The sequence below is a fragment of the Periophthalmus magnuspinnatus genome, chromosome 3, assembly GCF_009829125.3.
Source record: "Periophthalmus magnuspinnatus isolate fPerMag1 chromosome 3, fPerMag1.2.pri, whole genome shotgun sequence".
In the NCBI taxonomy this organism is placed as follows: Eukaryota; Metazoa; Chordata; class Actinopteri; order Gobiiformes; family Gobiidae; genus Periophthalmus; species Periophthalmus magnuspinnatus.
In genome coordinates this window covers 17473707-17487686 of record NC_047128.1, presented here as the reverse complement: position 1 = coordinate 17487686, position 13980 = coordinate 17473707, and the positions used below count along the sequence as shown (strand labels likewise).

Genomic DNA, 13980 nt, shown 5'->3' with positions numbered 1-13980 from the left:
TATGGAGTTTAGAGACATAGTGGAGCACTTCCTGTATTACCACATGACATCACAAAGTGGAACAGAGTGTATTCTGTTTAAGAGAAGAACGGGGTTTGTTAAACATGTGAATGAAACAAAACACAACTCCAGTTAAGTTTTTGAGGAGGAAACAACATTATAACATAGATCAGAAAATAGCGTAATATCGGCCCTTTAAAACTTCTACTCCAGGTATGTTTTTGATGAGGTCACGACATTCCAACACGACTAAAATCCCACATGACTTAATTTCACATACATAAGGCCTTTAAATCCCGCCACAACTCTTACCTTGACCTTGGTGTTGGCCGGGATATTGGTCTTCCATCTCACAGTGTAGAAGCGGTTGTCGGTGATCTTCTGGTTCTTGGGCAGCGAGTTGTCGGCCCAGCTCACCTTGATGGTGTCGTGGCTCATGACGGTGGCCTGCACACCCACGGGCGGCATCATGGGGGAGGGGTCGGGCACTGGGGTGTGTGGAGCATGGAACAGTTCATACAGGTCAACATCAGGGTCTATGGGGTCTGTATACCGGCATGCATGGTTAAACGTAAACATGAGAAAATTAAACGTGTCGGTAGGGGAGACATGGGAATGCGAGGAAAGACACAGGTATTAATGAGTTACATGGATCAAATAATATGGAGGGAGAGTGGGAAAGTAAAGTAAATGTGCCAAAGGGTGGGAGGATCGGATTGGGTAAGGAAGGGTGAGGAGAGAAACAGAGAAAGTCTATTAGAAAAACAGGCTGCTAACAGAGCTAAAGCTAACAAGTAGCTAACGGGGCTGCACAATATGAGACAGTGATAATTACGCAGAATATCGCGATAGAAGGCAATGGAGAAGTGGTCTAAGCGTTCGCCTATAAACCAGAAGGTAGCCGATTTGATTCCGGCTTGAGCAAATGTAGTCGTCGTGTCTCGAGGTGAAACATAAAACAAATAAACTGCCAAATATCATACGTCTTGTGAACCTTACCAATGGAATCGACCTTTTTTAATGAATGGAATAATAACCTGAGCGACTGCATATTGTGTAATCAACCGCTAGTGGGTAAAGCGAGTCAAGTGCATTGCTCGATGACACAAGAATAGCCATCTAGCCATTCTCTGGTTCAGGTGTGTCAAACTCATTTTCACAAAGGGCCACATCATCAAAATGGTCAATGGCAACTACTTTTTCTATATTTATTACTTATTCAAGTTACTAATATTGCATATGGATTTGCATAGCTATGAAAAAATATCTGTGTAACTGTGTATCTCCTGATAAACTGATAGTCATTCCTTTTAATTTACTTTGCCACATTACATGACCTGACGGGCCACATTTTGCCCACGGGCCTTGAGTTTGACACATGTGCTCTGGTTGGTGGGCGCACACTTACTCCACTACATCACTGTCAACCATTACCAAATTCATTCATTCTTTTGATACTCCTTAATACTTTGTCAGTATATTGTGCAGCCATAGGAAACCATACACTTGAAAGTCTACCAGCGTTGCTAAGAGACAGAAAAAACATTGGTGCTCACAGAAGAAATACATGAGAGTTTACAATGTAAGCAGTAGGTATCTTCACAATGGAAGAGCCAGCCCACGCATTCTCAGCAGCAGCAGTAGCACAAGAGCATGTTTACATAGTCAGAACATCACTCAATCGTGTCCTTGGAAAAGTCGAACAGACAAGTCAACCACGCACAACGAGCTTATCAAGGGCAGTTGGGAAAACGTAAAACCACTTATGTGCGACTAAAGCCCTGTTCACACGGAATTAGTTTCACCTAGGGTCCTCGGCTGAATTGTAATGATTAGCAACGTCATTTATGTTTCTAGTCCTGTGCAGCTCCTACATGTATGGAAAAATTTGACTGTAATCCTGCAAACTCAGAGCTCCTAAAGTGATTCTAGTCCTGTGTGAAATCTCATCTCTGTAAATTTGTTTTCTGTTTTTCATCTGTGCATTGGAGCTAATTGAAAAAATGTCTCTACGGCCCATTTTAGGCCCAGACGCAATGTAAATTTGTAACACTGATTCGCCATGACCATACTGTAATCCAATTGTTGTGTTTTCTACAAATCAAAAGTAAAAAGTTAAAACAAACTGCGCTAAAAACGTGACCTGGAAGTACAATCCCATTGTCGTGGCAACTGTAGACCAGTAGCGTGGCGCCTCTATGGAAAGGTTTGGACGCTTTTGGTGCAGAATTTGTAAACGTGGATGGAGGAGCCGTATAGCACGAACGGATTAAAAGAGAGAAACTACGGAAGTCATTAGAAATCTCATCGCCGATCGCATCAACATGGTAAGAAACAACAGCATCTGACACTACAGTGCAGGTGCATTCGGTTAAAAACAAAATAAAAGCAAAGTTGGTGACATGATGAATGAAAAGGTTCTTGTTTCAGTGTTTATCAGTCCACCATTTTCGGAAATAAAGTCAGTAAAAACAGTTAAACTAATCTGTGTGAACAGGGCTTATGTAAAAAAAATAAATAAATTATAAAAAATAATAATAAATAAATAAATGAATGAATAAAAATCAATCAATAAATAAATCAATACATAAATTAATAAATAAATTTAAAAAATAAAATAAAATAAAATAAAAATACAAGCTAAAATGTTGATAAAGTTCTTAAAGTTCTCTTAAATGTAAACTTTTGGTGACGTTAGAGACACAAAAATAACAAGATCCAAGCTAGCGATGTAACAGTTTAAAGGTGCTCCCTGTAACTTTTCTAGAGGATGGTCTGCCTGCTTGTCTCCATGGAGATGTTACGTTGCCCGGATTGTTCCACAGTATGACATTAAGCTTGTCCACCTCTATGGAGACAAGCAGGTTTAGATGAGCAATACAGAAAGCAACAGAAACAAAAGCACAACAACAAAAGACAACAGATAATAGACAGTGCAGTCACTCCACATTCACGCACTAAGTCAATGACATCAATCGAGAGGCGGCAGTTACCATGACAACAAAACAGATACGATCTGATACAATACAAGCTCTAAACAAATTCATCAATACTTTCTGATAGATTTGTGAAGCCACCAGACCAAGTTACAGGTCAGATTTAAGGAGAAGAGACCTTGTTAACAGTAAGAATGCAAACAGTTAAATGCCATACTGTGAAACATTCTATGCAAAGGTGACAACGGGAGCAGTTTGTAGAGGTGAGTGCTCTGTGCTTTTGGATCACTCTCTTTTGCTTATGGAGCAGGTCAGACGTGGATCACACACTGCTGCTCATAAACGAGAGCTCTCAACACTCACAGTATTTTCAAAAGCTTTAAAACAGCGGCTGATCCAGGGTCAAATATGTCCCCATGTAGAAATAAATGACACTTTTGTGCTGAGGGTCGTTGGTTTAACATTTAACTTCTAACTTCAAATGAACTGTTACCAAAATGCTACATATAGTGACTGTGTTGTGTGTATACTGAGTGTGATGTGTGTATGGTGAGTGTGTTGTGTATATAATGAATGTGTTGTGTGTACAGTGAGTGTGTTGTGTGGATAGTGAGGGTGTTGTGTGTACAGTGAGTGTGTTGTGTGGATAGTGAGGGTGTTGTGTGGATAGTGAGTGTGATGTGTATATAATGAATGTGTTGTGTGTATAATGAGGGTGTTGTGTGTATAGTGAGGGTGTTGTGTGTATAATGGGGGTGTTGTGTGTATAGTGAGTATGTTGTGAGTATAGTGAGTGTGATGTGTATATAATGAATGTGTTGTGTGTATAGTGAATGTGTTGTGTATATAATGAATGTGTTGTGTGTATAGTGAGGGTGTTGTGTGTATAGTGAGGGTGTTGTGTGTATAGTGAGGGTGTTGTGTCTATATGAATATGTTGTGTGTATAGTGAATGTGTTGGGCTTATAGTGAGTGTGTTGTGTGTGTATAGTGGGTGTGCTGGTGTGTTACATTTGCTTTTGTGTGATTGTTGCTGTTTTTTTCCCTGTCCTGTAAACTAGGGGGACTGAAGATGGAAATTAGTCACATTAGCTATAAACTTTACATATTTACATTTTAAAATATCTATTAATATGTGCCGTCCCTTTACATATAAATAAAATGAGAAAGAAATAGAGAAAGAATATCCCTATAGAAACGACCCCTCACCAGAAAAGTTACATAAAGGATCTTTAATGCAATATATTGAGCCCCACAACAACATAACACAAACTCAAAATTTAAGAAACAAACCTGGTCTGTACATGAGGGAGAAGCCCCATAAAGTGCAATATGATTTTATATATTTGAAATAAAAAGGTCTATGTTTGTCTATGTTCATATTGTCAATTTACCCTGTTACATTCTGTGGACTAACATTGAACTAAAACTAGCTTAGCCTCCACTGTCCCTGTTGTCACGTCTCTGCCCTCTGCTGCTTCCTCCCAGAGCGTTCATGTGGTTGTGGTGAGAGGCTGAGGTTTGGAGCACATGTAAAAACTGTTTCTAAACTCAGCCAGGAAGAATGCAGGCGGACATTTTATGACTTCAAAACTGTGAACGCAGACTCAACACAAGACCTCATCTATGCACTGCAAAAATCAACGTTTACAAGAATTCAACTGGTTTAATAGAAAATAATTAAAGAACTACTACTACTACTACTACTACTACTACTACTACTACTAGACCTGGTTTAAATGCACTTTGTAAGATTCTATTGACACAACTACACTTAACTGCACACTAAAACAGGACTAAAATATGTACCAAATTATTACTTCTTCTTACTCCAATTCACTCATCTTTATTCATTGGGGTGTTTTTTTTAATTACATGTTTATTAAAGATGCACAATGTAGTTTTTCTGATGGAGGGTCTCCTACTTGCTTCTGCATGGAGACGTTATTGATTTACCTGGAATGTTCCACAATATGGCATTATAATGATCCTAATAAGCATCTTTGTAGAGCACTTGCGTCCACAGAGAACATGAAAAACAATATGCAATAAAAACAGGTACCTCTCCACAGATCTGACCAGTAGCTTCGCCTGGTAACATCACATGCACAATGCAGTAAAATCTCCATAGAGACAAGCAGGCGGCAAACAATCTATCACAAACATTACACAGTGCCTCTTTAAGAACAACAATATTTTTTTAACAATATTGAAACCTAGTAAAAATGTATGTAACTAGTCAGAACTACTCATTTGTTTGTAGTACACAACTTAAAAGCGCATTCAGGTGTACTGTCTCCATGGAGATGTTATAAATTAATAACTTAGCATTATTTTTCAGTTACAGGCTATCACCAAAAACGCTACAAAGTGCACTTTTAATAAGAGATTATCCCTGCTACAAGAGGCATAAGGCTGTGTTAGTCTGTAGTACAACTTTCTATTCACATTATAACCATAAAAACTACCATAAAAGTATGTATATTTGATCTGGAGCACAGTGCTGCGATGAGCCGACTTCACAGACCCACTCAAACCCAGATTTCCTGCTTTTCACTTTGAGGTATCACAGCTCTGCAAACCCAAATTCTCTCTTTCTCTCCCTCTCCCTCTCTCTCCAGCAGAGTTCACCAAGTTGTGCTCGCTCTCTCTCAAACTTTAACTAATATGTAGGTCAGGCTTTCTTTGAATCCTCACAAACTGGCAAGAAGAGTACGCCACCCGGAGGACGTGGCAAGCAGCAGCGGACCGGGGGTGGTGGGAGGAGGAGGAGGGGCTGTCAGGGCGCTGCAGGAGGTCCGAGTGAGCGGGATGCATATGTGAGCTGAGTCTCGAGATTAGTTTAAAGCCACAGCGTGTACATTTTATCCCGAAGTTTGGAATGCAGCTTTTTTTTGGTTGCATTTACTGCACTGGGAAAAAAATATATAGAAAAAAACGTCCATCCTTACTGTAAGCGTGCTTGCATCTCCACAAACCTGACTTTTACTTGGCCTGGAGGAGGGCCACCTGCTTGTTTTAACACATCTATCACATTTATTCTACTACGGTTTTCAGATACTAATCGATAATAAAAAGCTAGTATCAAAATCTAATTACTCATTTGAGCAGGTACACACCACTTTTATACTAGGCAATGTGGGTGAAGTGTCTTGCCTGAGGACACAATGGCAGAACTTGGTTTGAGAGGGTTCGGGTTGGGGGATCAATGCTCTAACCAGTGCGCGCAAGGTTACGAATACATAGATATAAGGCCACATGGTAATTTAAAAGAAAATATTTATACATTTTAACATAAATTACATTCTAGAAAGAAGTAGTTTTTGTTATCATCATAGTATCGGAATTGGTATTGAGTATCAAGTCTATTCCTTAGTATCTGAAATCAAGTTTGAAATTTTAGTACCGTGACAATAGGATATTCTAGCCAAAGCAATACCAAGGAAGAAAAGTTACACAGTGTAGTTTTAAGCAAAAAAAGTACACTTTGGAGTCCAGTATACGATTTAAAACACAATTTTAAAGTTTGTATTTTATATCCAATAGCCTCTGCCACAACGAGCTGCGCACAAAGCCCCGATCTGATCAAATTCATAGTTCATTGTAAATTTGGTTAGGAAATATCATAAAACAAGCAGTATAGAAGTAATTCAATCGAAACTACTGGATCTTTCTCCAACCCAGACTCATACACTTGGCTTAAACTCATTTTAACTCATACTTTAATTCTCCTTTTTCAGTGTGGGAAAACTTCGCAGACTCGGTGTATTCTACCGGCTGCCACCCCCCGCCAGTATCGACGAGATAGGTGTCATCCAGTATACCGCCCCATTTCATACTGGGACGATGGATGCTGGGAAGGCTGTGGGGGGTAAGGCGGAGACAGGGGGTGACTGTGGGGGGTACGAGGGAGATGATGGAGGGGGGCGCGTCAGGACGTAGGCAGCTTGTCTTCTTACTGTCACCTAAACTGGGTGAACTCCCCAGCCTAAGTGGCTCTGCACTTTAGGAATGCTTGTCAGACACAGCCTAAGCCACTTACAGTTTGGAGAACAATTGTTCACAGTAAAGTAGAGGTCTACTTCTGCTCAGAGTGGGAGAAGAGAAGTGTTTTTTAACCTAATTTGGGGATTTTTTTTTTACTTATAATGAAGTTACAAATTATGATATCTTATTCAATTCTTTTATTTTTTTGGATGAGCAGTGAAATGTCTTCACTCCTACAATGTTTTGTCCAGTTTGTCCAGTTTAACTTGTGCTTTTACTATAATTCTTTTGTCAGTTTGTTGTATTTTCAAATCTTTTGACTAGTTGATTGTGCATGAATGGTAGATAAACTTTCCGTTCTGATGGTTTGGGACTTGAAATAAGAAGAAATATATTGAATATATTTATCTCAGTGACGCATCTCAGGATGTGTCACTGAGATAAATATATTCAAGTTCAGTCACTATACAAACACAAAGGCCTAATAAAAACTATCAAATAAAGAAATACTCAAAACTTAACTTGAAGCTTTCATTCAATACTTTCTTGTATTGTTGAACTAAACTCTAAATCAACTTTTTGCCACTAAACTGTGTACATGGTGTTTTAATAACATTATTTACTGTTCTTGGCGCTCGGAAGTTGTAGAGCAAAGCAGGTAAAGTGTGCGCTACCTCCAAGTGGCCACAGCTTTTTTAAGTACTACGTGACATCACGCAGTAACACCATGATTGTAGCCAGGTATTTGTAATCATAAACACATGGCTGCAGGAGCGGAGTTTGAAGTGTGAACTGTGAGACCAATCACACTGCTCCTCTCCTACCCCCACTCTCTTCCTTAGTCCTCCAGATACTTCCCAGCTTAGCAGCACAAAATGTGGTTGTGGGAGGACTTAAGGTGTTCAGTCTCACTTTGATGACTTCATTCAGACTTGATGGTAAAAATCCCTTTGTTTCCAAGGGGATTTTTTTTGTTTGACTGGAATGTGCCACATTATAGCATTCCTGGCATTCTCTATGTCCATGGAGAAAAAGGGTCAGGTCTGAAGAAACAAGCCCATTCACAGTAAAATGCATGTTTATTTTAATAAATGCATTGATTTAAACCATCAGTCATCTTTGCTCATCTAATTCTTAAATGTATCAGACACCCATTTCCTAAACTAACGAACTAGATTCATGCATTCTTCAACAGCTGTCCAAACTGAGCATAATCTAATTCTGAAGAGAACACAAAATCATGCCTGACACCTGCTCTCTCTAGATGCAAATAGTGTTTTTAATATTTGATTAAAATGGATGTACAGACACAGAGGGTTGAGAGCAGAGATCTGTGCTAAAGCTTCACTATTGCAGTGGGACCCACCTCCAGATTTTGAACTAGTCTTGGTCAGGACTAACTCCAGGTTTTTGCAGTGCATTTTATTAACTGGCTTTGAGTAGTACTGATGAGTATTTGTTTATTCCTCATACCTAGAATAGCTGACTTGTTTTATTTTAAAGACCCTATATTACTCAAAATGTACCCTTGTGAGCTTTAAGCCTTGTTATAATGTTGTTACCTCACCAAAAGCAGTTTTTCTATGTTGTGTTTTGTTTCATTCACACGTGTTTGAATAACCCTTCATCACTACGCTGTCTGCATCTCCCAAGCTCAAAATACAACTCCCACTCTGGGTACATTTTTGATGAGGAAACAATATTACAACGCACATCAGAAAATAGCGCAATATGGGCCCTTTTAGTCAAAGGAATGAGATTTCATAAGCCTTTTCTGGTCTCAAGGAAAATGTATCGGCACTTTGAGAAAAAAATCATATTAAATCTTCATTCAGAGGGCGTTTTTTTTGTTGTGAAGATAAGATAGATCAGTCAGTAATATCTCAAAACAAATATAATATTCTAGGTATACGTGAAAACTAAAACTTGCAACTCTTTTAGACATCAGTACTGGTTCTGGGCTTGTGTCTTTAGTCTTTTGTGACTGTTGTAGCCTCCAAATAAACAAGTCCGCTCCTATTACAGACAGGCTTTATCTGGACTGCTCTGGGCTCAGAGGGGAGACGAACCCGCTACTATACACACCATTCACCTGGGGATTACAGCAAATGCAGGCAGATATTTTTAAGCCAGATGCCTTTCCTACCACACAGGCAAGGCATATTATTATGTTTGGAATGGGATCAGAGGTAGGTAGTACTTTTTACTCTTACATTTACTTGAGAAACTGAAGAAATCGTACATCTGTGTAGTTTTCAGGCAGCATACTAGGAGTAATATATTTTACAGTGTAACAGTACTCTCATTTGAGTAAAAGTTGTGGTTACTCTAAGTCCACAAGTCACGAAAGCGTTATGTTGACAATATAAAATGATTTGAACATTTGAGTTTCTTGCACTGCTCCTTTGAATTTTTATTTTTTTATTTTTTGGTAAATCCTTTGAAAATAACAGATTCTTATCATTATTTATTGTTTTTTTCTTTCCAAATACATTAGTTTCAAAATAGAAACCAGATATAGTAGTAGTTTCCCCAAGTAATATTATTTTGAAGTGCTCTTACTTGAGTACAATTTTTTCCTACTCTATCCATCTCATGACACAAAAACAGTATGCGCTTGAGCTGGGATCAAACCTGCAATACTCTCACTCATGGTCAAATACTTAACGCACTACAACACAGCCAAGGTAGGACTTAAATAGCATTGAATATACTGCTGTTTCCACTCTATGGAGCCACTACAAGACTGTCGTTCATTCATTCAGAGATATTCTTCCAATATTACTATGCAGAAGGCTGATTACATTTTACTAAAGGTTTTTCTACACTGATTAAAATTCCCAAATTCCTCATGTTTTACACCACCATGACAAATGATTTTTTTTAAAAGTTAGCAAAAATACTCAAATTGAAAAACTAAATTTGGATAATTTCCAAATTCTTTGTATCTGGGGTCGCTGCATTGTTTATCTGCACCTGCGACCGCTCCAATAACTTCCAACGACACACACACACACACACACACACACACCCCCCCACACCCCCACACCCACACACACACACACACACACACACATATTCACACATAGGCAAGGTGGATGAAGTGTCTTGCCAAAAAACACGACAACAATAGTCCGAGGCAGGTTCAAACCTCCAACCTCCACAACGCTCTCATGTATTCAAGCAAAATTCTTAAGACGTTTTTGAAAGAAACTATAAAGAAGAAGACAGACATTTTCCACCATTTTGAGACATTGCATAACACAGGCTTCATTTATGTGTAGTCATCATGACCATACCTGACTGTGGCCTTGTGATGGCGCTCTCGTACACGGGGATCCCCTCTCCCACATTGTTAAAGGCCTTCAGGGTGATGACGTAGTGCGAGCTTGGGTCTGGAACAACCATACATGTACGTATTAGTTGGGGTGAGACAAAATATCAAAATTATATAAATAATATTATACTGTGCAACAATATTATATTTTTTTATTCAGTACTGATATTGTGGGTTACTGTACCGATACATAGTCATGAATGTATTTTGATATATTTCAGTTGCCAGTTTGGAGAAACTTAGTCAATTGAATGAAGACAAGAAACATTTAATGATGGTATTGCAAAAAAGGTTATTAAAAAATGTGTATTCTTAGTAAGAGCGGGCTTGCCTCTCCACAGATCTCACCTGTAACTTAACCTGGTGGCGTCACTTGTTTGGAAGGTACTATAGATACGTTTAATGTTATAGTGTAGAACATTCAGACCATCTGCCACGAAAGTTACATAAAAGGGTGCGTGTAGTGGTTTAACAAAGAAATGCTGCCTTAAAATGTATTGTTTAATTCAAGTGGCACTAATAGAGCGGCTAAACTGGGCTGTACCTGGAGGACTAAAGAAAAGAGGGGCGGGGTTTGGAGGTATAAGGAACAGTGCGATTGGTCTAACTGGTATCCACACTCCAAACTTTGCCCCTGCAGCTAGGTGTTTGTAATCAGAAACACCTGGCTGCAATCAGGACAGTTTTGTGTGATGTCACCAACTACTGGAAATTACAGAGGCAGACATGTTTGACCAAAAAGCTGCAAATTAAAGTCGCTAAAAATAACCAGGAACAGTCGATAATCCTAAACACCATATTTACACAGGAGTGAAAAAGAGGATTTGGCGTTTAGTTTCAGTTTAAAGGTGTAGATTGTAGTACTTTGAATGCTCCACAATACGGCATTAAACTTATCCATCATGAATTTAATCAATGACAGGTGTTCTAATTACTAAACCAATACCATGATCATTCGAACCATGAGCGGGTTCTCCACAGATCTTTTATTTTTTAAAGCAAAGAACAAAAAATACAGTTGTAATGTATTATTTTAAAATATCTTCCGCAGTATATCATTCATTGCAGTACTGCCACATTGTGAACCACATTGCGTATCGTATCAGATATGAGAAAGCCCTTTATTCCTAGCCCTACATGTTCCAACATCAGTACTGAGATCACACAGTAGTTCAATCAACACCACTTTAGTCCCTCTCCCTCTCCACACCTCCTCTCTGTGATTATAATTACGTGTTATGGATATTTCACCAAACACCCCCCCACACACACATACACACACACGGTGCTGTTGTCCTCATAATTACTTTAGCTTCATCCTTTTCGCAAACAATGTAAATATTGACTGATAATAATTTAGGTGGAAAATCAACAGTGAAATGGAACTGAAACTGCTCGCTGTTCGTCTCTGTCAAATGACTTGTGAGCCCTGAATCATCACACTACTGATAGAGCTATTACTGAACTACATTCTCACACTGTCTGGAAAAAAACCCAAAACAAAACCCAAAACTGATGGTATCGCACAATCAGGAGGAAAATGGTTTTAGGAGGATGGCGCAGTTGTGAGCGCTGATGTGACTTGATAACAGCGAAGCTCACTGATGTATTTTGTTTGATAATATCAGATTAGGAGTTTTCCGTGGCAGAGATATCCCGCTAATCCTTTTAAATAAGCATGTGGAATGGGGGAACAGCCAGTGTGTTCTGGGAAAGGGGAATATCATCTCTCGTTTTAAGTTTGTGAGTTTTGCGGTGTTAAATGTAGGATGCTGAGTGTCTGGTATAAGCGAGAAGAAAAACAAAGTCATAGGGTCATAGGGCCCTCAGACCAATTTTTTTTGGCCCTCAAGCTTCCAGGTGAATTGGCCCATATTACTTTAAGCAGTACTTTTTACTCTACATTTCTGAAAATCTACTTTACCAAGCCCATATCAAATATTGAATGTGTCCCACTGAGGATGTAAACATGAATAAAGGTCTAGTGGTTCAGTCTAACTTGTAATAATTGAGAAAATGTAAAGTATTCACTGTATTGACAACCAGTCTATGGCCCTCAATCGGCCCTCAGCTTTGTCTGTTTTTATATGTGGCTCTTAATGAAAAAAGTTTGGACACCCCTGGTATAGACAATATAATGTTTAATTAATATGTTGAGTTTGATCCAAGTTTAAAGCCAGTGTGGTTCTATAGCTGTGGAATTAAGTTCAGCAGTGAGATGCAAAACAAAAAGTATCGTAACTTGGCATATTTTAGTTTCGTTATTGTTTCGGGCCAATACTATGGAGGTAAATTGAACATCTAACATTGTTGTGAAAAATCCGCCATCCACAACAGAGGTGTAACCTTTCCAGCAAAATGAATTCCTGTGATTTTTATGAGTTCACCAACTCTCGAAAATCTATCTTGTTTGGCTCCGGCTGAAGCGGTCACAAGTGATTGGGGTTTAGGTGGGAGCCAGCGCCTGATGAACTAACCAAAACAAACATGTTGAAGCCAACAAACATACTTTACGAAAAACTAACAGTGAGTACATTTAACAGTGTTTATATTGTCAACGTACAAGCCTCCACTGGTTTAATATTATACCAATATATAAAGTGCAATGACACAATATCATTCTCTATATTACACTTGATTAGTCTTGTTTATCCATGCCTTTTTTCATAATTTTGGTTATTTATTTTATTTCACTTTTATTTTTTATCAGATAGTGTAGTATAGTGTGTTAATGAGGGTGAAGAGTGGAGAAACATTCACCAAATTGGAGCCAGGTATCTCAAGATGCTAAGCAAGAATATGTGCCATTGTAGAGAATTTTATATATATATATATATATATATATATGTATATATATATATATGTATATATGTATATATATATATATATATATATATATATATATATATATATATATATATATATATATATATATATATATATATATATATATATATATATATATATATATATATATATATATATATATATATATATATATATATATATATATATTTAGTTAGATCAGGGGTGTCCAAACTTTTCTCATTAAGGGCCACAAATAAAAACACAGACAAAGCTGAGGGCCGATATTGAGGGCCATAGACTGGTCACCAATACAGTTCAAATCTGCGTTATTATTACAAGTTAGACTGAACCACTAGACCTTTATTTATGCTTACATCCTCAGTGGGACACATTCAATATTTGATATAGGCTTGGTAAAGTAGATTTTCAGAAATATACAGTAAAAAGTTCTGCTTAAGGTAATATGGGCCAATTCACCTGGAAGATTGAGGGCCAAGAAAAATTGGTTTGAGGGCCGCATATGGTCCCAGGGCCACAGTTTGGGCATGCCATGACTAACCGTTTCATCCCAATATAAAAAGAGAAACAATTGAACCTCTAAACACAGCTTGTATATTTACGGTCTATAGCTTCATAAAGTTAACCCCTTAGTGCCCCGGCAGTCCCTCAAAATGCTCTTACCCAGGTTCTCGATGGTGTAGTATCTCTGCTTGTAGTCCACCTTGATGGTCTGGGCGTGGGGGCTGCCGATGCCATAGCCGATGGTGTAACCACGCACAACAATGTCCTGGTTCTCCGGAGGCGTCCAGCTCACCACGATGCTGTTCACTAGGGGGCGCACGTGCAGAGAGCTGGGCATGTCCGGCACACGGGACTCTGCGGAGCAAGACAGGAAAGACGATATTTAGAACT

At 38.6% G+C, this 13980-nt stretch overlaps 1 protein-coding gene across 9 annotated transcripts in view; it reads right to left on the bottom strand.

The window, feature by feature from the left end:
• Positions 1-13980, bottom strand: part of neo1a (neogenin 1a) — a 312642-nt gene that overhangs the window by 25479 nt on the left and 273183 nt on the right. For all 9 annotated transcript variants that reach the window (XR_008649252.1, XM_055232509.1, XM_055232511.1 and 6 more), the window contains exons 15-17: positions 13750-13944; positions 10223-10318; positions 313-488 (exon numbers count right to left, since the gene is read on the bottom strand). Coding sequence is in view for 8 of the 9 variants with exons in the window: in XM_055232509.1 (XP_055088484.1) it covers positions 313-488; positions 10223-10318; positions 13750-13944 (467 nt within the window). In the remaining variant the exon portion in view is untranslated. The remainder of the gene's footprint in view (positions 1-312; positions 489-10222; positions 10319-13749; positions 13945-13980) is intronic.